Source organism: Marmota marmota, unplaced genomic scaffold (assembly GCF_001458135.2).
Source record: "Marmota marmota marmota unplaced genomic scaffold, marMar, whole genome shotgun sequence".
In the NCBI taxonomy this organism is placed as follows: Eukaryota; Metazoa; Chordata; class Mammalia; order Rodentia; family Sciuridae; genus Marmota; species Marmota marmota.
The window spans coordinates 11,243,076-11,269,795 of NW_025999943.1; the positions used below are offsets into that span (position 1 = coordinate 11,243,076).

General features: G+C 33.6%; 1 protein-coding gene and 1 pseudogene across 4 annotated transcripts in view; one reads left to right on the forward strand and one right to left on the reverse strand.

Annotated features, from left to right (window-relative positions):
• Pspc1 (paraspeckle component 1) overlaps window positions 1–26,720 on the forward strand; it is a 94,690-nt gene that overhangs the window by 63,672 nt on the left and 4,298 nt on the right. For 2 of the 4 annotated variants that reach the window (XM_015499357.2, XM_048801451.1), the window contains one exon: window positions 2,339–3,196. The exons of the other annotated variants lie outside the window; for them this stretch is intronic. In XM_015499357.2, the coding sequence (XP_015354843.1) occupies window positions 2,339–2,524 (186 nt within the window). In that variant the 3' untranslated portion in view covers window positions 2,525–3,196. Of the gene's footprint in view, window positions 1–2,338; window positions 3,197–26,720 lie in introns of those variants that run through there. 4 annotated transcript variants of the gene reach the window in all.
• Window positions 14,171–14,271, reverse strand: LOC125616353 (annotated as a pseudogene).

A 26,720-nucleotide genomic window follows, 5' to 3' on the forward strand; every position in this document is an offset into this window, starting at 1 on the left:
CAACTAATATACAATTCTGCCCCAAAGATAACTTCACACTTAAACATAATTTGGCATCATTTGTTTTAGCAAAAGAGATGAATAGTCATTGAAGAAAAAGTAACTTTGTGAAGTTATATTTTGATTTATGAGAAGCACTTCTTAAGTAGCTTGAATTAAGATTACCATCCATGGCATGCTTTTGTACCCAAGTATATAGCAAAAAAAAGTAGTCATTACAATTATTTCCAGTGCTTTTTATTTGTATTCACCTTTATCAGCTTTCAGTGCATTGGTTTAGTATTTTATGATTGTGTTCCTTTTCTGTGTAGACTCCTTGCCTTTGGTGGGGACAAAACTCCAATATATATGAAAATGCAGTTTTCAGTAGGCATTTTTTATTTAAAAAATGACTTGTTTTGATTTATATCAAAGTACTTATTTTCATTGTAAAGTATTTTAATGTAAAAACACTAGAAGTTTTTTTGTATGTTCTAAACTGACACTGCTGTATTCTTTTCACAGAATTACTAATTATACTTATTAAATTTAAACTTTTTAAAGCCTTTATCTGAGAGTGTGAAGATATCTTTGTATGGGTTAAATATTATAAAAACAAAGTTTCTCAAGTGTAATTTTTATTATATATTATCAGTAAACAAGACTGATAATCTTATCATTTTCCATATGCCACTATTTAAATGAGGCTTTATAATAGAAAATATTATTTCCTCATGTGGTATTTGTTCATGGATTTCAAATAACATCTAGAAAGAAAAAGTGGTTGATTGTATATTTTGAAAAGGCAGTTTGTTTTTGAACTTTCCTATCAGATGTTAAGGTACCATTGCTGCTATAAAAGAGAAAACACTGCCAGTTAAACTCAGACATTCCATTAGTGTAAATCCATGGTGATCAAGAGGACTCTTAAAAATAAGATATTGTATGCTTGGGTGGTAAAGTTTTTGTTTTTGGTGGCACATATAATGCCCTGGGTTTGATCCCATCCCCAGCAGCAGCAGCACCCTCCCCCCCCAAAAAAAAAAAAAAAATTCTTGCATTTTAGAATTGAGGAACGCAGTGTTTTATCAGTTTTAGATTTACCTTAAATATAGTCTTTTAAGAATTTGGAAAAAATTGGGTGTGCTAACAGTTGGGAGTTTTTAAAATTGATAGTTTGTGCAGGCAGATAAGGAGATAGTATCTTTTTATCTACTATGAACAGATGGCACCTAATGCAATTAGTATTTATTCCTTTAGTAGAGGCTGAATAAAATATCAAACGGCTAGTAAAGCCTGGCGTGTTGGCACACATCTATAGTCACAGTGGCTCCAGAGGCTGAGAAAGGAGAGTCACAGTGCAAAGCCAGCCTCAGCAACTTAGGGAGGCTCTAAGCAACTTAGTGAGGCTCTAAGCAACTTAGTGAGACCCTGTCTCAGGGTAAAAAAGGCTGGGGATGTTGCTCAGTGGTTAAACACCTCTGGGTTCAGCCTCTGGCTTAAAAACAAACAAAAAAAAGAAGGCTCCTAGTAGAAACTTCATTATTTAAATTTTTTCTTTAGCATGTAATCATAGTAACAAAGAAGTAATTGTTCTATTTTTCTTCCCTTTCCCTGAAATTGTATACCTTATTTAAATATCACTCACTTGGTTTATTTACACTTGTTTTACTACTATCTTCAAGGAGTTCTTTTTAACCCTTGAGATTAATATGTGTAGTTATTGTTGTGAAGTTTTTCAAAAGATATGATTCAGATTTTTAATTGTGTTATTAATAGTAAGTTAATCATTTTTAAAAATTTATTTTCCCAATGCTAGTCTTTTAATGAAAACATCTCAGAAGTTTCATATTGAAATCATAAGTCCTTGCGTGTGTTTGGTCTAATGCTTTGTGTCTTAAAAGCATTGATGTTGAAGTTTTTATGTTTATTTTTTAACACAATATGATGCTGCTCCCCAGTTTTATTTCTCTGGGTTTTCTTTTAAAAAGAAGTACTTTTCTTTTACAGCATAGTTTCATGCAGTATAAACTTTTTAAATAAAGGAATCTGAGCAATATCATAATTTTGGCTAAATATAGGCTAAAATGTCATTTGCTTATGTCATAACAGGTTTTTTTTTTTTTCATGAAATTGGGGCATAGCATTAGCAGTTTGTAAGTCTTCAGATGCTGCTTTTTTATTTTTAAACATAGTAACTAATTAAATTGCTCCTTTCTTCCTTCTATGTGTGATCCTGATTCTGCTGGACTTTCTGCTGAACTTCATGACACCACCACTTGGGATTTTGCCAATTTTTCTTGTCACTTTTTTTTGGTGTGTTCCAAATGGACTTCATATTTCTTATGTGGTATTATAGCACAATGATAGATTTCCCCAAGGACCGCCATCCCAAATGGGCTCACCTATGGGGAATAGAACAGGTTCTGAAACACCTCAAGCACCAATGAGTGGTGTAGGTCCTGTGAGTGGTGGTCCTGGTGGCTTTGGTAGAGGAAATCAAGGGGGCAACTTTGAAGGTCCTAATAAGCGTCGTAGATATTAAACATTCTTTCATTCCTGGCTATTTAGAAAAAAAAATTTCAGTGGTATGCCTTTACACTTTTACCTGTTACCTAAAATAGTTTTATTGTTAATGTATGTAGACATAAACTTTTTCTTTTGTAAGATTTGAGGTTTTTGTATTTTTCTTTATTCATAAGCTTTGTAGATTAGAATGGTAATGATGATGCTCATCATTGTGAATGTTAAAATGTATTTGTGACTTAGCTAAATATAACTATGCCATAGTACTGTGAAATCTATGTAGTTACTTAATCTCAATAAAGAAATCATATTGGATCATTTAAAAATGTTATTGGTGGTATTCTCTTATGGTTTTACTAAACTTTGCTGTAACAGTAATAGTTTGGTTGCTTCAACTAATCCCAGCCGTTTAAAAAGTGAAAATGATTTTGCTTTTTCGTCTGTGCACATAGTCCTGAAGATAGAGAAGCTTAGTGGAAGCTAATGTCAATAAAGGGGAGATGGAGCAGTATTTCTGGGGATGGTGGGCATGCATTTAATTTGTATAAACCATTGCTGTTCTGTGAAATCGGACTTGCTGTCTATATTTCATACAGATTCTGAATATTCACATACTCTGAGAAGTTTAAGGGTATCTTTGTCCTGTGGTTTTTTTTCCCCAAAAAATAAATCTTTTGAATCTTGAAAAAAACTGTTTGAAAGTAAATCTCTTCTGCTTATAAAATAACATAGTTTTAATCTTGTCTGCCAACCTCTATTTGCTGTCAAATCTAGGTCTTACCCAATTATATACGTAGTATTAAATTTTTAAAAAAGATTCAGTACTGTTGGATTGGCAGTTAATGAGGGTTTTTTCTGTGTGATTTTGTGGTTGACTAGGTTTCTTGAGAACATTGGTATTAAAAAGATGACTTAATTGTTGAAAATATTTTCCTATAGTTTCACTTTCCTATAAAATTTGTTTGTCATCCAGGACTCTGTGTTTGCAAGGAATATAGTTTCACATGTTGATTTTTAAAAACCGAGAATTAACTTAAAAGTGGTGATAGCCTCTGATTAACTCCCTCATCCTTCAGATACCTATTTTGAATTTTGATTTTCAATATTTGGAAAAAACTGATTTTATCACATTAATGTTTATCTCAAAACAAACTCATAGCTATATTTAAAAATTTGTATATTGGTCATGTTTATTTAAAATTACATTAAGGAACTTCCTGTTTAATTTAAACTACAAATCTAATTCACCACCCACTGATGACAGCAGTTGTTTCTCACATAACATTTCATTGTATATATGTATAACAGACTTTTACCACCTTTCTGAAAAATAATTTGCTGTTTTTAGGTAAAGAGTATGTAAATCATGCCTTTTATTTTTCCCATGATGTCAGTTTTTGGTAGAGGGCATATTTTAGAAAGAAATAATCTTAGTTAACTTAAAATCTTCCATAAAAGCAGTTGGTTGTAAAGCATAATTAAGGCTTATTCTGTTGTACCAGATAATGTTTTATCTGCAGTATTTCTTATTATATATTTTTGTAGTCAGAACAGTGTGTTTGGAATTATTATCTAAAACTTGGAATATTCACAAGCTTTTTTTGGGCAGTTCTTTGAAAACAATTAGAAAATAATAGTCAAAAGACTTATTACTAGTTTTCTTGAGTGTAAGGTGGCAGAGAGTAGAATTTGTTTTAATTTGTGATACTAACTTGGATGTGAGGACTTTTAAAATTAATTACAGTTTTAAGTGATATTTATCGCACTTAAGTCTACCTTTCATATAACGTGTTTTATTTATCTAATCCTCCAGTAATTTTTAGCATTGTATTTCATTCAAAACTGAATTCAGATTGGGAGAAACTTGTTACTTTGATGTTAATACCAAGCTACCTTTTGCCAAGGCTATGAAGTTCTGTATGATTCGTTCAAGAACATTTGAAAGCCAGTGCACAAAGATTTCTTAATCTCCTGAACATCCTAGTGTCCGGGCTCAACTCTGGCTCCAAGAACAGAGTTCTACACAGCTTTTCCCCTGCATCAAGAAAATCCTTGTTCCAGTACTTACCAAGTTTATCCTGGGAACAGTCAGCTTCTGAGTGACAGTCAAGTGGAGCATCTCTGAACTCCTAGTTATTCAGTTGTTAGTGTTTTTGTATAGTTAAACAACTTCATGGCTGGTAATTCAATATTTTTTCTTGTGAATTAGTATACCAAGGAACACTTTTTTGAATGTCATTTACATAAAAGTGGTAGATATAAAAATGAAGAGAAAATTCAATAGTGTTAGCTTTCTAAATAAGTATGAAGTTGTCTTATGCTATCATTTTTTTTCCATAAAAAGATTAATATGAAATAATTATAATAATCACAGTGGGGTTTTTTGCGGAGGGGGGGTGTATGTGTGTGTGTGTGTGATGATTTTAAGTACCAATTTTAAAGTCTGCGGGATTTAGGTTTCATATGCTTTCTGTAGTTAAAATGTGTAAAATAAATGTACTTTGATTTTTCTAATTCTTTTATTCTAGCAGTGTATTTTTTTGGAATTTCCCCCATTTTTGTTCATTTTGAAAGCAAATGAATTGATGTTCTTGACAGATGTAGCTTTTAAAGTAGTTTGGTTTACTGATATTTCATAGATATAATTTGTTATTCCGTGAGTTTAAAAATTTTTTTTTTCTTAGATCAGTGCTGAGCATTAAGTCAAAGAGATTAAATATTTGTTTTTAATTCTACAATAGTATATTAGGGGAAATAATCCATAATTGCTGTTTAATGGAAATTATCAACAAGGACAAAAACTTTGGCTCTTGTTTTGCAAACAGTAAATTATACTTTTATGATTTATTAAAAAACATACTTTTTAAATATTTCAGTAGCTTTCTCTTTATGCATGAAGTGTAATAATTGATAAATATCACTATGAATGACTAAAAGTCACTAGTTCATGGTGGTTGACAGTTACAATATACATTCTGAATGAGAAAGAAGACAAATGTGTGATTGAAATGATGAGTTGTGAAAGAATGTGATCGAAGTGTGGAAAAAGATTTAAAAGGATTGAAATTTAATGTCAAATGGTACTAGTCAAAAATAGAAGGGCCATGTCATTTTGAAAACAACAGAGGACGTAGTTTCGTGGGGAGAGAGTGATATTTAAATGTTTTTTGTATAAGAGTTTTGTCGCAATATCTAATATGATTTTCAGAGGATTGCAGTGATTTTAAAAATCGAATCTCTTACTTTCAAGAATAAAACGATGAATTCTTGTTTATTAGACCCAGTAGTAAATATTTTACGGTATTCACTTTCTGATTAGATTGTTTGTAGTCATGGGCTTTTGGCGGGAGAAGACAAATACCTCAAAAGCTGGTTTATGTTACTTCTGCTGTAAATATTTCAATACCTAGCTGTTGAAAGTGAGGACATTTTTAAGGCCAGTTTCATACCAAAGAATACTGATCTCCATATATCAAAGCAAAAAGTGCATTTCTTAAGTTATATATACCAGCATAGGTTTATTTTATCATAAAATGCTCATATAATTAAATAAATTAGCAGTCCCCTTATACTTTTATAGAAGAGCATTGTCTCATTTTCATAAGCCTTTATAACTTAATATTTAACAATAGGAAATAATTGTCTTATGTTCCCTTTACATATTTTCCAAAGTCGTATAAAACAAAACATGCATACAATTGTTTCACAGTTGACCTTCTGATCAAGTAGTTTAGATTCTAACACTGAAATAACAAAAAATTGCAGAAATTCCTGTGTCAGGTCTTTAAAATCTGGATTTATATGTTACATATTTCCTTTTAAAACTATCAAAAGTGGTATTTTATGTGTTGTAAAAAACATTTTGAGGGTTTTGTTGTTGTTTCCTGGTAACTAAATAACAATATTAATTATTGAAGTTTGAAACTAAGAAAATATTTAAAGGCTCTACCATAGTGCTGTGTTATCTAAGCATTTTATTTGCCCTCTTTGTCTTTTTTTTATTACCTGTTTAGTTTATAATACCTATAAAAGACCTCTTTGTTGAACTTATTTGGTTATATTTTTATTTTGGCATGTGTTTTCTATATTTTGATTTGTCTTTGGAGAAACAAAAGCTTATTATTTCTGGGTTGAAGTTATTAAAATTCTTAACATGATGTAGCCAGAGTTCATGTATATACATTTGGAGAGAATTCAAATATATTGTTTTATGACTTGAAGCACCATTATTGTTACCAACTCTTCCTCTGCAGCAAATACTTTATTTTGTTGATTCTAAAAGAAGTCCAAATCATAATTGTTTTTCAATTTCTTTTTCTGGGTTAAAGAAATGAGCTTTAGAAGTAATGGTGTTCAGCTTTTTAGTGTCTATAAAATTTTACTTATCTCTTGCAGGTATATATTCACCCAGATTTCATGTTATACCCTTCACACCCAAAGTTAAAATAGAATTAGTAGAAGTAGGAAGAATTAAGTGGAAGTTTACTTGTTTGAACATATGAATTTTTTCCCTTTTTAAAAATATTCCCCATATTTTAAAATAATTTAGTTGAATTTTTTTTTTTTGGTTATTCCTTAAATACAGGACCCTGCCTTATATTGACAGCAATGTAAGTGGACCTCGAATTTCTTAAATACTATATGTAAGTGGTTTGTTGTTTGTGGTGAAGACTTTAAAATTGATAATTATATGTATTTTTTCTAGTTCTTAGACAACTTCACATTTTCATTTTATATTTGTATTGTGCATCTCTTTGTATGTGAGCTACTGTCAAAAATTTCATAGCCACAATCAAGTTTTGTATTTTTCCCTGGATCTCTGAGGTGTACTTTTCATGTTTTAGGTTCTTTTATAGAAAAAGACATTAATATTTGTCAACTGACCAGGCTTTTGTGAATATGAATGAGATTTTGTGTATGTTTTTGGATTTTATAAGAACTATGTAAATATAATCCTTTGCCTTATTATTTGTGCCATGTTTGGACTATGAGTTACCTGCGTTTTTATTTTTATATGACTATTCAAATAATTTATTTTTGCGAGTTATCTCAAGTTTGGAAGTGCAGAAAACATCTTATTGTACATTTGTTAGAGTAATTGTTCATTTTTTCTTCAGAGTATTTGCACATTGCTAGGTAACATAAACCAATATCAAATTTGAGATGTTCCTTAGTTAAATATGGTGGTTAGTGTTTTTATGTAATGAGAAAAACTAAACTGAATCTCACATAGTCATTCTGTAAATTCTGTCCTTTCTGGTGTTAGAGACAATCCCAGTAATTTGCTCTGTAGTATTTTGCATATTTTAATTTTTTGAGCTAATTAGAACTTTGTGCGTATTCCCAGACTTGACTATTTTATACATTGGCATAACTTTGGTGTCAGTTTAGCAAACTGAAAATGACTGGAGCAATCATCTAGAAAATCATATTTTTTAATCATATAGGATTTATGGGGAGCCATGCCATTTAGAATTTTGCCATGAGCATTGATTTATTGTAGTAGTTTGTATTCAGAGGTTGTACTATATGTGTTGGGCACTTATGTAGACTTACAGTACAAAAGTGGAAGAAATTCATTCTCTAAATTAAGGAAAGCAGCCACAGACATTGTTCTAAAGTGGTGGTTATCAAAACTTAAGCATGCTGTAGAACCACCTGGGAGGCCCATTTAAAAAAAAAAAAATCTCTGGGCTCTCCACTCCAAAGTTTCTGATTCAGTAGGGCAGAGGTGGAACCAAAGCATGTGCATTTCACAAGTTCCCAGGAGATGTTGATGCTTGTAGAGAAAGAAAAAGAAAAAAGAAAAGAAAAGGCATAGTAGCATTTTTTGACAGTGTTGTTTTGCTGTCATACTTTACTGTTCTAGTACATTGTAGGTTGTTAGAATCCTTGGCCAGTCATTGAGACAATCTAAAACACCACCCAAACATTTCCACTTGTTGCCAGTTGAAAAACACTGCAAAGGTTCATTATTTTTGACTAAGAAATGTACTAGCTACTAAGTGCCCCATAATATATGATGTGTGTTTCTTAACGATTTTTGCAAGTAGGGTTTTATTGTTAGGCTTACAAACTCAGTTATTCTAAGAAATACAGAAAATATTTTGAAAATTTTATAAAATAAAAGACTTTCACTAAGCTGATTTTCATCTGTCCATATAATTATCAAAGACAAGACAGTGTAACAATCTTGTTTTTATACCAGTATTTTTGGACATGCTTATGCCTGATGGGAGAAGGTGCTAGAATGATACCATTTTTATGGATTAAAATGATTGCTTGACTTTTACTTTGTGTGAGTTTTTCTTTTACTTTTCTAGATTAAAGATAAAATATTATTTCTTAAGCATATTTACATCATAAGCATATCAAACATTTCACTTGCTTTGTAGCTTCATTCTTTGTTAGTTGGTTTAGAAAGTAATCCTCATTACAGTTCAGTAGGTGGACATCTTTTAATAATTTAATGGTAAAAATTTATAGCCCTGTGAGAAAAATTTGTGGCAATATACATCTGTGTGTGTTTTTAATGTTTATTCAAAATTATGTAGTATCTTTAAAAATTAAATTGGCCCATAATGAGAACACATAGTTGTTATTATGGAAAATATTTTCTTCCCTAAAATTGTAACTATAAAAACAATAACCAATTTTGAGCCTTTCAGTGTATTGGTTGATTACCTTTGGCAAATATAATCTTAAGATCTGTACAGGAAATACTAAAAAGGTATTGCTAATTGTGATCCAGATGTTACCTGGGTATCTCTCTGGTCCAAGGCCACCCTAGCATAGATTTATCATCTCTTGATTTTTTCCCAGGAAATGTACATTGATAAAACAACTTCTTCTTTTTTTGCATTAGGGATTGAACTCGGGGGCACTTAACCAGCCCTTTTAAAAAATATTTTATTAGACACAGACTCTTGATGAGTTGGTTAGAGCCTCAGTAAGTTGCTGAGGCTGGGTTTGAAGTCGCAATCCTCCTGCATCAACCTCCCAAGTTGCTGGGATTATAGGCATGAACCTCTGCATCTGGTGATAAAACATTTTGTAAAGTAATGATGGGTTTAGCACTGTGAAGGATCATTTATCTGTAACCAAGAAAGTCATCCCATCTGCCTTTTTATTTATTAACGTTGTGCCAACACACACCCTGTTTTATCTTTCTGTTCAGTAGTCAGATTCCATGCAGTTTGCAAGCCCAGGACCAAGATGCTAGGCCACTTCTACTGAAGGGGGTGGTGGCTTATTAGCCTATTTTCCAAATGAGTAATTTTCATGCAGGCTAAGTGAGAAAAAGCATTTAAAAAAATTATGTAGGTAGTAGATTACTTAACATGTTTTTCACACTGAATAATCAAATCATTTATAAATTCTATGACACTAAAATGATTTAAAGCCCTACAAAACTCAGTGCTTACCTTTACTTTTATGCACACGAATGCAGGAACAAATGGTAAACGTTAAAAATGAAATTGCCTTGAATTTTCTACTTGACATCCTGTAAATTACTGAACTCTGATTTAGCATATGGTTCCTTCCTCTACCTCCTTGCATATTTACCATCCCCACTATTATCTCACTCTAAAGCTGTAAGAATTTTAGATTATATTTGATCTGTTACTGGTCTTTAGATTTATGCATGATGATAAATTGAGGAAAATAAAACTTTTTTTAGTTGTATATTGTGCCACATTGACCTTTATCTTGTGCCATTATATTTAAAAAAAATAGTATGGGGAAGATCAAAAGTTTTGGGAAACTGACAAGCTTGGGAGTTTAGAAGTGGGAAATACAATATAGAAAATGGATATTCACATTTTTAGTTTCTGCTGTGAGATATGATGTGTTTAGTGTATGTATTATTTAGGTTAGAGGTAAGGTAAACTAAAGATTTGGGAGTTCATTCTGTTTAAACCTAAGAGTTGATGAAACATTTCTTATATTGGTGAAAATGCAGATTGATCTTTGAAATTATTTTGGAATTACCTGACTGTGGAAGAACACTACCTGTCACAACCAGTTTCTAATTCCTTTTTCTTACAGGTCTTATTTATATGAGCAATGATACACTTGTTAAGTATTAGGAACATTTGAAAGTCTTATTTAAATACACAGATGCTATATTGACAGTTGCTATATTTCTTGATGACTGGGTATGCTGGATACAACTGTGAACCCAATGGGCTAGTCTTTTGCCCTAATTTGTGTTGTAGACCTAGAAGAGCAAATAAAGTGGAAGTGTTTTACCTAGTGTAATCTTACCAGTATTATCTCAAGCATTGAACATACTTTTGGGTATATGAATCTACTTTTGAATCTTCAGTTTTACATAATCCAAATACAAATATAAGTATTTCTGAAGAAAGTTCATCTGAATTGGATGTGGAAAGCCATAGTATAAAGACTAGAATGTAAAACAGAGATCTCTAACTCATATACTTGCCTGTTAAAATGATAATATTTGATGCTTGATGGAATAGGCTATTAAGCTAATTTCACCTTTTACTTTTTATATCTCCTTTTAATGTGGTGTCCAGGAAAATTAAAATTGCATGTCTTCAGTTATTTTTCTTCAGTACAGTGTTGGTCTAGAGGAGTAACTTTGTCAAAGTCTTATTGCTTCCTTTCATGATTGTAATACCAGAATCCCATTGTACAATCATTATATAATTCATTTATTATTATCTTTAAAAATGAATAATGTTGGGTTGTACATTTACCACTTAGTGTTATTGCAAGGTCAGTTTCCTATAGTATAATTAAACGATGTTTTCCCTACTGTAGGAAAGGAATTTGAGCTCCCAGGTTTTAGGAAGTCAGTTGTATATGTTAATGTTTACACTCTACAGTTTTCACTTTTTTATTTTTGGTGCTAGGGGTCAAACCCAGGGCCTCCAATATATCGGGCATGTGCCCTACCACGGAGTATACCTCTGGCTCCTTTTCACTTTTATTCTTTTCTTTTGTGTTTATTATCTACTTGATAATATCCATAAAATATTCTAGCAAATTTAATACCTGAAAACTTGTGACAGTCAAGATTTCTGTAATACTTGTGTGAGGTTATCTGTTCATTTAGAATATTAGACCTAAAAGAGTAGGTAACCTTACCTACCATATAGTGATTTATTCTCATTTAGTAGCAAGTCATTATTAAATGTTTGCTTGGTGGATGAGTAACACCAGTTGTATGACAGACATGGTGTTTATTAATAATGTAAAAATGCACAGAATAAGGCCCCCTGCTTTCTTGGAATTTGAAGTTTAATGGACATAAGTAGACTTGTAAGTAAACAGTATATTAATAAAACGCATAGAAAATGCTCTGAAAACTAAGATGCACATATTCATTTATTTGGGGGAGACTGCATCAGGATGATAACCTTTTAGCAGCTCTTAAAGGTGAGTAAATACTTGCCAGTTGTAGCTTTTTGGACGGGTAGTGGTCAAAAGAGCTAATGGCAGTTAACAGAGACCCTGAACAGGTAATGAGAAGATGTCTTAGGAAGTGAGGCTGGAGTGGTAGAGAACAAACAAGAAGTAAAGTTTAGAGGCCAAGGATGCAGTTCAAAGATAGAAATGTGTGCTTTGTATGCATAAGACTATATGTTTAATTGCCAGCGTGTGTGCACACACAGACATACATGCACGTGGAAAGTTGGAATAAGATTGTTATTGATCCAAGTTTAGGTTTTTATCTTTCAGATGACTGGGAGTCAGTGTAGATATTTTAAGTTTTAGAGTGACTGGATCAATAACAATGATGTAGAAAGCAGATGGACTGCATTGATCACTTACCTATCTCCCAACATTTCTATGATATTTGAAAGGATATTTAGAGGCAATGAGGACTGTGCACATTCCAGATATGTATAATTAAGAGAGGGCGAATTTAACTGGGACTAGTTATTGGGATGAAGGAGGCAAGTGTTCTAGTAGTTTCTAGTTTGAAAGATGAGAGGGTACTAACAACAGCAAAGGTAAGTGTTTTCAGGATTGGTAGTAAAGGGAGATAGCCCTTAAGTAAAAATGAAGGTGTAATCTATGGATTAATGTTTTGGATTTGAGTGCTCCTAGGTGGTTGAAATTATAAACACTAGAAAACCTCTGCCTGGTAAATAAATAGTATTCTCGTGGCACCATCTATCACTGAAGGTGATGACTACAATTCTCCTTCTTAGCCATTCTGTTTTTTTTTTTTTTTTTTCATTTGCTCTTGCAATTTACTGGCACAAAATATCTAATGCATCCTTTTAAAACAACAACCACATCCTGGTCCTATCACTGAATTATGTCTCCAACCCTTTTTGATTTTATTTTGAGACAGTATTTCACTAATTGGCCCAGGCTGGTCTTAAACTTTTGATCCTCCTGCCTCAGACTTCTAAGTCGCTAGGAATTATAGGCATGCACCATCTTGCCCATTATCCCTTTGCTTTTTCAAATGTAGTAGCTTTCTATCTGAATTAAAACCAAATTGTATTGTAGGGCTTTATTTAACCCCCCAAGTCTACCTTTTTAACACTATCTACATTCCCTGACCCTTGCTCACAAAATCTAAGGTGATTCCTCCCTCTTCCAGATACTTTTTAATGTATTTTAAAAATATATTTTTAGTTGTAGGTGAACACAATACCTTTATTTAATTTATTTATATGTGATGCTGAGGGGGCTGGGGTTGTGGCTCAAGTGGTAGCGCGCTTGCCTGGCACGTGTGAGGCACTGGGTTCGATCCTCAGCACCACATAAAAATAAAATAAAGGTATTGTGCCCACCTAAAACTAAAATAAATATATGTGATGCTGAGGATACAACCCAGTGCCTCACATGTGCTAGGCAAGTGCTCTACCACTGATCCACAACCCCAGCCCTCTTTCAGTTATTTTCATAGGTCTCTTCCCAACAGAATTTCATGTCACCTCTTTTCATTCATGTCACTTCATCAGCATATGATACTTATTTGTGCCTACATTTTGTCTTCATTAGTATTCATACACAATGCTTGTCATTAAGTAGATTGCCCTCTGTGTCCATGAGACCCATAGTTGTGGGTTTAACAAACTCAAATTGAAATGTATATTGAACATGGATAAATATTTTGTTATTGTTCCCTACACAATACATTATAATAGCTGTTCATATAGCATTTACACTAATAGTAACTATAAGTAACTCAAGATGGAAGTATAGGAGGAATATGTGTAGGTTTTATGAAATTCTTTTTTTAAAAAATATTTATTTTTTTTTAGGTGTAGATGGACACAACACAATACCTTTATTTTTATGAGGTGCTGAGGATCGAACCTGGGTCCCGTCCATGCTAGGCAAGCGCTCTACGGCTGAGCCACAATCCCAGCCCTGGTTTTATGAAATTCTATACTGTTTATTAAGGGACTTGACCATCCATCCATTTTGGTATCCGAGGGGTTTCCTAGAACCAGTCCCCTGAGAATTCCAAAGAATGGCTGTATTTCTTTTTTTTTAAACTGGCGATTGAGCCCAAGAGTACTTAGTCTCTGAGTAACACCTGTAGCCCTTTTAAAATATTTTATTTGCTAAATTGATGAGTCCGGCTTTAAACTTGTGATCCTCTTGCCTCAGCCTCTCTTAAAGGCATGTGCCACCACAATGTTTTTGTTTTTTTTTTTCTCTTTTTTCTTTAAATATGGAAGGCTTCCCGAATTTGTGTCATTCTGGCACAGGGGCCATGCTAATCTTTTTGTATTGTTTCAATATTATGTGTACTGCTGAAGTGAGCACGAATGGCTGTTTCTTAAACTGATCTGAGGAAATTTTCAGGAGAAAAAAATGGAGTAATGACCTAGATTGAAAGAGTAGAGTTTTTTGATGTTGTTTTTTGTATTTGTTTTTTAGCTGTAGTTGGACACAATACCTTTATTTATTTATTTTTATGTGGTGCTGAGGATCGAACCCAGGGCCTCACAAGTGCTAGGCGAGCGCTCTACTGGTGAGCCACAGTCCCAGCCCTATGAGTAGAGTTAATGTAACAGTTTGTGTGGATGAGAATCCCACATTTATTTATTCAACAAATATTTAATGAGCCTTTTTGTCTCAGCCTATGTGTATAATAGTTAAGAAAATGGAATTGGGCTTCATCTTTAAGTTTGAAGTTTAGTGGGTGACAAATGGGAAGAAAGTCCATAAAGACAACTTCACCATTGCTTTGGAGGGTCAGAGCAAGAAGAGCCAGCCAAGAATGTGAGTAAACCAAGTTTTGAATAAAATTTGGCTAAAAAGAAGAGCCACCACCATGCTGTCTTAGCAAAAAAAGGAAAGAAAAATACAAAATTGGGGTGAGAGATGAGAATCAAGACATCTTGCTCAAAGGATGGAGATTGGGTGAGGTTGGCAATATGACAGAAGACAAATTTTTAACATTTGAAATAAAATGTGAAACCAAAATCATAGCGTATGTTCTGTGTATTAACTCTACCAAATACGTGCGTATTGGATCCACAAATACGAAGACCAAAGGACCTAGAAGTAAGTTTAAAAGACCAACATAAAGTCTCTCCAGGAAACTGGCCTTTTTTTCTAATTGATAATAAAATGAAAGCTACTGGTTTTATAAGTTTATATATTTTCCTTTCATATCTTCTCTTGATACTTATTGAAGAGAGGATTGAAACCAACTGAAGTGCAAAGGTTGGCTTCTTGAAACAACTAGTCAGTAAATACTCAGAAAGGCTTTCTAGTAAATTGCAACTTGAAGTCATTGATGAGTTCATCTATATAGACTTCCTGTAGGCGAGGATTATACAGACTTTTGTGTATAGCAGTGGTCTAATTATGTTAAATTTCTAGTAATTTGTAACTTTAACATGACAAAGTTGTTTAGATTTCTGGAAGAAATAATTCAGTAAAAGTCGTATATTCTGAAGGAGTACCTAATTCTCTTGCCAGGTTTGGATAAATTAGTTGGGTATTAAAGCAGATTTAAAAACTATCTTTTACAAATATAAGGGGAGAGCACATAATTCATAGTTCTCAAAACATTTCTCTGAATTGGTCTTTTGTGTTAATAGTCCCTATTTAAGAGTAAATTATTCAGGTATTTTCAAGTGTTTGTAAAGATCACCAGGTTCCCTTCTGTTCCCTTCTGTTTTCGGTTGCTTACTGCCTTTATCAGGATCTTTTGAGTTTATTACTAACCAGTTTGACGAACTTTGAGGATTTTAAAAATTACCTGTGGCATACACATTGCTTGCTTTTCTGGATTGCTTTTGTAATTATGATTTTAAATATTTCCAGAAGAGACATCAAATTAACATTTTTCTTAATTGTATAGTAGACATTCTTGCATTTTGGTTTTTATCTTCATTTGCTAAATAAACCAAGTATATTCGTTTTAGTATTTTTTATAGATTTAAAAAAATATTTATTTTTTTTAGAAGTAGTTGGACACAATACCTTTGTTTTATTTTTATGTGGTGCTACGGATCGAACCCAGGGCCTCGCACGTGCTAGATGATCGCTGTATCACTGAGCCACAATCCCAGCCCCTTTGTAGATTTTTAAGAAGGGAATGACACCAAGTCTGGAGACTTTATAAATAAGTTTTACAGTTTTGCCATTTCTTGATCTAAGAGATGATGAAAAGTTGGGAGATAAATTATATACAACACTTGGAAAGGATTTAAAATTTTTTTCAAGATTACAGTAGCTCAGTGGTAAAGCGCTTGCCTAGCATGTGTGAGGCACTGGGTTCGACTCTTAGCACCAGATACAAACAAACAAATAAATATTAATAACTATAACATTTTTTAAAAGGATTATATTACATATTTTTGAAGTATATAATATGACTGGTTTAACATTAAATGAACACTGACTGTTAATTCATTTTTCTTGTTTGTCATTTAGCATTTACTTTCCTTTGGATAACACATTCACAGACACAAAATAGCTTGGTTACTAAAGTTTGGGCAATCCAACGAGTTTTGCTTTTTTGTGTGGGTATTAATCAACATGTCACAATGGTATATGTCTTCTATGGTATGTGTCTTTTGAAGTACAAATAAATGGAATCAAGTCAAGTTAACCAAAACTGTTACAATTTTTTATAAAAGTAATATAGTATGCAAGGTATATTTTAATACATTTAATAGAACCATGACTAAAATTGTCTATCCTTTTACTAAAGGGGGAGGAGAACAGGTTTTTAAAACTTAATAATTAGCTGTTGGAACTATTATGTATACATTTTTCATATATTTTACTCTTGGATTCAGTATTTTACTATTAACTTTCCATGATTTTTATCATCATATCTTGGCTCCTTTTGCTACCCCCAGACTTCCCTGTGGAGGCCTTTATTTTTCTGCTTGTATCTTAAGTGTTTACTGGAGCAGTACCACTCCCTAGGGACTGCTGTGCTTCTCTGGAAGTGCTTGGCTGGGATAACATTAAATGAACATTTGACAATTCATTATGACAATTAACTACCATTTTTTTCTGTTGTCCTTTTAATGTGTATTTTCCTGTGGGTAGCATATTCATAAACAAAACATCCTGGGTATTAGCACAGTCTCGTTTCTCTTTGGGTGTTATTACATTATTAAAAGTAATTTAAATACAGGTTGAGCATCCCTAATCTATAATGGATCAGAATCTGAAACTTTTGAGTACCAACATGATGGCACAAGTGGAAAATTTTACACTTGACCTCATGTGATTGGTCACCTTAAAAATATATTATTGCTGGGGGCGGGGTTGTGGCTCAGTGGTAAAGTGCTTGCTGGCATGTGTGTGGCACTGGGTTCAAGCCTCAGCATCACATAAAAATAAATACGTAAAATAAAAGGTATAAAAAATATATTATTGCCAGATATGTTGGTGCATGCTTGTAATCCATGCAACTAGGGAGACTTAAGTTCAAGACCAGCCTCAGCAACTTAGCAACATTCTGTCTTTAAAAAGAAAGAAAATTTTCTTCAATCTATATGTATAAGTTGTATGTGAAACCTAAATTAATTTCATGTTTATATTTGGGTCCCACCCCCCAAGATACCTCATTATGTATATGTGAATATTCTAGAATCCCACCCCCTGAAAAATCCCAGATCCAAAACACTTTTTGTCCCAGGCATTTGGATGAGGTACGTTCAACCTATATTAAAAGGCAAATTTAATGTTAAAGTTTTGTTGCAGTCATGATATAGGGTATAAACTAACATATGAAGATATAATCTAATAAGCTAACAATAAAATAGATGATTTTTCAAAGTTGTATAGAGTGATGTGAATGAATTGCAAGAAATTGTTATTACATTTGCAGAAAGCATGGATTGCTTTTGCTTAGTTAAGAAGATACTAGCAGTGGTGTTAGAATATGAATTCTAGTTCTATAGTAGGTATGGGTGACATGGAATATAAGTTTCATTTAACAAGTATTTGCTCCGTGAAAAACCAAGGCAGGAGCTGGGGTTGTGGCTCAGTGGTAGAGCACTTGCCTAACGTGTGAGGCACTGGGTTCAATTCTCAGCACCACATTGGAAAATAAATAAATAAAGTCATTATGTCCAGCTACAAGTAAAAATATTTTTTAAAGGTGTGGGGGTTGCTGGGATTGTGGCTTAGTTAGGCACTGGGTTCGATCCTCAGCACCACATAAATGTAAATAAAGATATTGTGTCCACCTAAAAAACTAAAATATATTAAAAAAAAAAAAGCTAGTGTGGGGTAGATGGTATGTGATCCTGTCTTCTAGCAACCCCCAAACCATTAGTTATAAAACAATGCAGGAGAGGTCTAAGAGAGAATAGGAAAGGATGGTAAACATCAATAGGATAATAGCACCTTTTAATAATCAACTTGAGATTTTTACTACATGTACATTGAAAGGTAGAAAAAAGAAAAAATTTAAGAATGAATACAAAAGTGTTGTAATTTTATGGGTGTGTTGTGGGATTTGGGGAGGTGGAAATGCTCAAGTATCTGAGATGAGTTGTATCTTTTTTTTAGTGTGTGTGGGGGGGGAACTGATCAGAGAGTGTCTACAAGAAGAAAGGCTGAGAGCTCATAAATATGTACAAAGCTAGTAGGAACCCCAAATGAGACTGGATAACTAATCAATTTAGAAGCCATTAGGGAATTTTGGCAATAGAGGACTACTTATATCAGACGTTGTGGTAAGTTCTTGTAGTATTAGCTACTTTTAAGAGGCAGAAGCAGGAGTTTGATACCAGCCTGGACAATATAGCAAGATCCTGTCTCAAAGGAAAAAAAAAATACAGAATTCAGATAAATAACTAGTGATTTGAGGAAAGATGGATTTACAGGATGCATTTACAGGCAGGGAAAGCAATTGAAATAACAGGCAGTAAGGTTGGGGAAGAAGGGCAGAGATCAAGAATTGCCAACTGAGCCTGGGGGACGTGGTTCAATGCTTGCCACGTACCACTTGGTACCAAACCGGCAGGACTTGGGGGCTGTAATTGGATGTGTGAGGGGTTTGTTTATAAGAAAGAAGGCTGCAGGGGCTGGGGATGTGGCTCAAGTGGTAGCACGTTTGCTTGGCATGCGCGGGGCGCTGGGTTTGATCCTCAGCACCTCATAAAAATAAAGATATTGTGTCCACCGAAAACTAAAAAATAAATATTAAAAAAATTCTCTCTTAAGAAAGAAAGAAAGCTGCAATTAGGATTTTTTTTTGCCTGAATGTCAGGTAATTTTGATATTGCCCACTTTTAAGTATAATTAGGAAGGGTGAGGGTCAGGCTTTTCTGACACTTCAAAAAGTGTTCAGCATATAAACCCTGGTGTTTAGGAAAAGGTCTTGGCTGGATATTTTTTGATTATCAGTAAGGGAAATGAAAATAGCAGGACAGGATTTATATAGATTAGGGTGGCCGAAATATCCTTTTATACATCTGTAAACTGTTTATTTAGATCTTGCAGCAGTGGGTTAACTGGGACTCATACTGCAATACATCTAAATCCCTACTTTATAGAAGTCAGTAATTGCATTCATTAGGTACTGAAACAAGCATGTTAAAGATGGGGACATTTATTATAGATGGTGTTATTTATACTTTGTCAATGGGCGGCATGAGGAAATGTGGAAACCAGAGGTGGGCTAACACCTGCTCCCTCTTTTTCCTGAAATCCTCCTTTGAGATCTAGAAATAACTCCTTATTATATCATTTTATCATTTAGATCTAATAAAATCAACCAACCTTTGCAGGTCACAGTGGTGCATGACTGTAATCTGAGCTACTCAGGAGTCTAAGGCAGAAGGATCACAAATATGAGGCCAGCCAAAGCAACTAAGCAAGACACTGTAAAAAAATAAAAAAAGGTTTGGGAATGTAGCTCAGAAGTAAAGCACCCCCCAAATTAAAAAAAAAAAAAAAAAAAAAAAAAACACCAGCCTTCCAATACTACTTATGCATAAACTATATTTTTAAATTTGAAAAATGATATGCACCCAGTACACAAAATATGAAGTGTCACAAAATGTGAGTTTCCTTATGCTATCTACTGTGTACCCAGCTTCTCTATCCAAGGGCAGCCATTATTTAGTGGTTTCTTTTGTATTTTTCTAGAAGTTCCTATGCATTCAGACAATAATTTGTTTTTAGCATATATACAAATGTAAGCATGCTTGCTTCTACAGCTGTATTATTTCCCTAATAATTTTGGAGATTGTTCCAAATATATGCATACGAGACATTCTTTATTCTTTTTTACACTTATTGTTCAATATGTACCAGATCTTTATTAGGTAGTTTATAATTTGTGCCCCCTCATCTTAAAACATGTAATATGTCTTTGGATATGTATTACAGGGAACGTGTCTGAACAGGGGTAGGACTCCTCATGGAATTTCTTGTTCATTAGGTCTCTGTATATAATACATCTTTCTGTATATCCTGATTATGGTAAGAATTTTTTGTTTCCTGCAGTCTCAACCAATACATAAAATCAGTAAAGATCAGACACTGGTAAAACTCATGGGATTATTGCAGATGAAAATAAAAGTTTGGAAATAAAAATTATAAATTGAACTTGGGAGAGCTCTGAAGCTACCTAGTGAGAATTCTAGAAATCAAGAGACCTAAACTCTTAATACTTAAGGGCTGGGGCAATGAAAGTGCTTGTTTCTTGGTCATATTATTATAGGTTGGAGAAATAGACATGTCTTATCTCATATATTCACGGAAGGCCCCTCTGAGGACTTTAGCTTGAACCTGAACGATCAGATGAGGGAACAGAGAAGGAAATGTTTTGCAGCAGAGGCTTTTTCCAACTTTTATCCCCCCTCATTATGGTTCCCTCCACAGACGCCTTTTTAGACATTTTTTTTCTAATTGATTCCGCTCCAGGGAGATGGACAAGCCAGTTAACTGCTTACGTACTCTGTATGTTACATCAGTGTTCAGACAAAACATAGAACTTTGTCCCCCCACTCAGCTAACTTTCTCCCATATGTGGGTGATTATTGCTCCTCTGAGAATGCAAGATTCAGAGCATTGCCATGGTAATTAAGATTATTTTCCTTCAATGAAATGAGAAATCATTGTAGAGATTTGGGCCCAGGTAATAATAATGTGATCTAGTTTATGTTTTAGAAAAGAACAGTTTTAGCTTCTCATGGAGAACTGAGCGGAAGGAGAGCCAAATGAAAGCAGTGGACCATTTAGACCAGTAAGGAGAGATGACAGGTGATGGTGGCTTGTCTGTAATAACCACTACTAAAGATAGATTCATTAGAGGAGATAGAATAAAATGGATATAGTGGGCTGGGGTTGTGGCTCAGTGGTGGAGCACTTCCCTGGCATGTGTGAGGCACTGGATTCTACCCTCAGCACCACAGAAAAATAAATAAATAAAATGAAGGAATTGTGTCCATCTGCAACTAAAAAAAAAATTTTTTTTAAATATGGATATAGTGCTGGATGGTAACACATGCCTGTAAACCCAGCAGTTTGGGAGGCTGAGACAGGAGGATCCAGAGTTCAAAGCCAGCCTCAGCAATGACGCTAAGCAACCTAAGGTGCTAAGTGAGATCCTATCTCTAAATAAAACACAAAATAGGGTTGGAGATGTGGATCAGTGGTTGAGTGCTCCTGAGTTCAATCCCTAGTACCCAAAGAAAAGAAAATAGTATTAGTGGGTATCAATAAAAATTGCCTATGGAGGGCTGGGGATATAGCTCAGTTGGTAGAGTGCTTGCCTTGCATGCACAAGGCCCTGGGTTCAATCCCCAGCACCACTGGAAAAAAAAAATGTATAATTATCATAAATTATGTATATATGTGTATGTATGTATCTCCTATGGAACCCATAGAATTGTAGGAAACATTGAGAAATGAGAAACTCAAGTTTGATTTTGATCTTTGCTAAGGTACTCAAACGGCCTTGAATTTAGAATCCTTTGGAGTAGCTGAGGTTATAGGCTTAAGCGACTGCACTTGACTATTACTGATTTTGTGTTTTATATTAATATAATTTCAGTCTAAATTTTTTATTACCAACACAAATTATTACATTTTAAAAATAGGACAAACTTTAAAAATTTTTTTTAGATTTCACAGTCCCTTTTTAGAAGATGTGTTAGCATTCCGTGTTAAGCCAAATCGCTAAAACATTTAACTGTATCTTTACATAAGTACAATTGTTGGGATGTCTTGTGATTCGGAAGTCTTGTGTACATCAGTGAGCACCAGATGAAAGAATCCTTACTGGTAGTGATCATATTTCCTCTTCACATTTAACATCCATTTCACCCTTATATTTAAATAAATAACAGCAGATTATCTTTTATGCTGTTTAAGTAATTTCCCCCAATGAAATATTTACTTATTTATCATAAATGAATATGTGACAAATTCTGCAAGAAATTGTTTTTCTTAACAAGTTGACTTACATGTTATCTTCAATGTAGATGTGCTTTATATATATATATATATATTTTTTTTTTTTTTTTTTAATTTGTTGATGGGCCTTTATTTATTTGTATGTGGTGCTGAGACTCAAACCCAGTGCCTCACGCATGATAGGCAAGCGCAGTACCACTGAGCCAAAACCCCAGCCCCAAGATGTGATGTTTTAGGTGGTTTTAAATATATGGTAAAAAATGTTGCATATCAACTGGATAATCTGTTGTCAGTGCCTTTTTGTGGCCTGTGAACATGGTTGCTAAATTAATGTAAGTAAATGTGTCTGTGGGGTTCTTAGATGGGCAAATATTTTGCTTGAAATACTGATCTTTGAACGAGAAGTGGAGGCTCTTCAGGTAAGTTCATAGTGTTTGTGTTATCCTGAACTAAAATGCAATTTACTGTTACTGTGGTCCAGCTTGCAACCCTGATTATGCACTGATAAAGGAAAAATTTACATGTCTTTTTGTTTGGTATTTTGCTTGTGTGGTCACTAGATGATAATGCTGGACTTTTGTTTTTGAAATGCTTTTGTAGGAATTTGGGGAAATAAGGTTGATAAATTTGTTGGTATCTTTCACTGTACAGTATTTACCTTATTACGCTCCTCTGCACACTTGAACTGTTAATTTTTTCTTCAAAGTAATTAATAAGGTTTGACAAAATAATCAATTTGTATATTATTTGACTTTAAGTGTTGAACTTTACATTTTTTTTTATAACTACAGCAAATGTTACCTCATGATCTTCAAAGGAAAAGATATTTTCTGTGTTAGTATTGTAGGTATAATGCTTTGATATTTTTCTTTAGTATTTTTCTAAATTTTGAATATATAAATGATTCTTTTTGGGGGAGAACAGGGAATTAAGGGGCACATGGCCACTGAGTCACATCCCCAGCCCTATTTTGTATTTTATTTAGAGACAGGGTCTCACTGAGTTGCTTAGCACCTAGCTTTTGCTGACACTGGCTTTGAATTTGCGATTCTCCTCCCTCAGCCTCCCAAGCTGCTGGGATTACCACTGTACCCAGCTAAATGATTCTTAACTATATATGTATGTATGTATGTATGTATATATATATATGTATGTATGTATGTATGTTCAAACATGATCTTATTTTAGGTATTTCCTTGTTTGGGGGGTTTGTTTTAGAGCTGGGGTTTAACCCAGTTCTTGCTAGGAGAGTACTCTACCACTGAGCTACCAGCAGCTCCATAGGTACTTTTTTCTTTTGAAGGGGGTGGGCACTGAACCCAGGGGTGCTCTACTTATTACTGTGCTACATCCTCAGTGTTTTTTATTTTTTGAGGTAGGGTCTCACCAAGTTGTTGAGGCTATAGATCTTCTTCCCTCAGCCTTCAGTGTCTCAGGAATTATAATTGTGTGCTATCACACCCAACTCATACTTGTTTCTTAATTTTCAGTTGCTATGTGAATTTCAAAATTATTCTTCTTTAGTTTAAAACAATTAAAATTTTGCTCTTTAAAGCTTTGGACTAGCCTGTGACAGCTCAATTTCTATATACTTTTTCCCGTTTTGCTTCTTAACACTTAACATAATATTTGAAATTCATCAATATTGTTACATACATCAAATGTAAGTGGTTCCATATTTTTAACAGTATACCATTAAATGAATATGCCACATTTTGTCTGTTCAGTTTTCATTTGATATAGACTCTTGGGATAGTTTCTAGTTTTGTGGATATTATGAATAAAGCTGCTATGAAGACTCATGTTCCAACAATTTATATATTCATTTTTTGGTGAACATATCTTGGAGAATTGTTGAGTATAGGGTAGGTGTATGTTTCTTAGAAACTGCCAATATTCAAAAGTGTAAGTCCTATTTTATATTCCCACAGACAATGTATGCGATTTTATGTTGTTGTACCTCCTTGTCAATACTCTGGATTGTCAGTCATGTTAATTTTAGCAACTCTAGTAAATATGTAGAGCTGTTTCAATTTCACTTCCTTGTATCTTCTGGTGTGGAGTACTCTTCATTTACCACCCCCCCCCCCTTTTTGTGGAGTAAGGGGAAGCATTCAATTACCTTTTTTGAAGAAAGCACTTTTGATTTTCCCTTATTGCTATTTAACTAGGTTGTGTGGTTTCATGGTCATCTGATGTAGAATCAATTACATAATATATAACTACTATATATAATATAATCTATGGTGTACAAATGAGTTAATGCAGAGATAGCTTTATTTGAACTCTGAAAAGCCAGAAGATGTTGGGAATACAGAATGTTCCTATTTGGACTTTTCTTTCTTGCAAAATATGAACTAAAAGATGGAACTTCTTTTTTAAAAGTTATCCAGTTGTTAAGTTAACTGACCTTGTATTCTAATGTTTCATTTGCTCATCCATTTAAATTATATCAAAAAGTAAGATGTAACTATGGATGTATTTTCAGTTGTCTCATAATTGTTTTCATGGCATTTTCACAAGTTTCTCTGGAAAATATTGCCTTTTGACTTTCTATTTTTTTTTTTTTTTGGCCATTATTTACTCCGTCACTATTTCCCTATAGTGTTTGAAGATATATTCTTTTTTTTTTTTTTTAAGAGAGAGAGAATTTTTTTTTTAATATTTATTTTTCAGTTTTCGGTGGATACAACATCTTCATTTTATTTTTATGTGATGCTGAGGATAGAATCCAGTGCCCCGCGCATGCCAGGCAAGTGCGTTTACCGCTTGAGCCACATCCCCAGCCCGAAGATATATTCTTTATTGAATAGAAAGAATCTATTAACACTGGAATAAAATAACCAGTGAAAAGCACACTTACTTTTTCCTTTTCTTTCCTGTCCTTCTCTTTTTTCTCTCAGTTTGTGGTACTGGGAATAGAATCCAGGGCCTCATTCATGCTAAGTAAATGCTCTACTGCTGATATACAACCCCCCAACCCTTACTTACTTACTTACTTACTTACTGGGGATTTTACCTAAGGAGCGCTTTACCACTCAGCCTCATCCCCCAGCTCTTTTTTTTTGAGACAGGGTCTTACTGAGTTGCCCATGTGGGCCTCGGCCTTATGATCTTGTCTAAGCCTCTCAAGTAAATGGGATTGCAGGTGTGTGCTACCATGCCTGGCCCACTTATATATTTTCCCTGTCCTGAATTACTGTAAGTAGCAGTTTTTAATTTATTGCTTTAGCATCCAGTATTGAAGTCTATCTTTGGCATGAAAGCAAAGGATCATACTCATGTTTGATAGCATCTCTCCGAAACCTACGAATTTCAGAATGTCCATTTCTTGGGAGGAATTCTACTGTTGAATAATGAGTGTGCTAATGGAAAATGCAATTTTTCATGGCTTGAAACCACAGGCATCTACTTTAGAGGAAATGATTCCCTTTTAAGTGATTTGTATAGCAAGATGTTCAATACCCATTATTAATAAAATCCTGTTTCTTGAATTTTTATAATACATATGTTGTAATTTGAACTATTCAACCTCCTGGGTGTTCAATTATATTTTATCTACATTATATACATACCTGCCTTAGAATTTATTTTAGCAATTTATATATTACATAAAATATATTGTATGTAATATATGAATAATAGTAGGCTTATGTACTTCATAGAAATAAAGCTATCTCCTTTCACTCAAAGACTGGGAGAATGTTAGGAGTATTGTTACATAGTTGGCTATTCTCTTTAAAATATACCTTCTTTAATATTTTATCTCCTAAGTTGTCATAAAAGCATATGTGGTACTGACTACATTTTTGACTGTGTGAAAAATTTCTCTACTTCATCTTAGGATATGGTTAGTGGAATACCCTCCCCTTTTTTTTCCACTTTAAACGATTTAAATGGTTTGGAATGACAAGGTATAGTCAAACATTAACATGTCCATAGTTCTTATTACCTGAATTTTAATTCTAAAATTAAAGACACTACTTTTATCCAAAGTGGTTGTCATGTAGTCTTATATGTATTAACTTTTTTTTTTTTAAGGATTTCAGTTATTTAAAATTTCAGTTAAGGAATTATTCTAATTATTCTATGCAATTATTGGTTAACCCTCACCCCAGTTCCATCCCCCGGCCTTATTTGGCAGTGTCACTTGGTGATAACTTGTTTTTCAGAATCAGAAAATACTAAATCCATCTGCCTTTGCGTATCAATTTTCCAGATTTTAAAATTAAATTAGAAGCTGGCTTCATTGGCATGCACCTGTAGTCCCAGCGACTCTGGAGACTTAGGAAGATTGCTTGAGTCCCTGAGTTTGGGGCCAGCCTGGGCCCCATTAAAAAACAAAACAACCCTTCAAATTACTACTA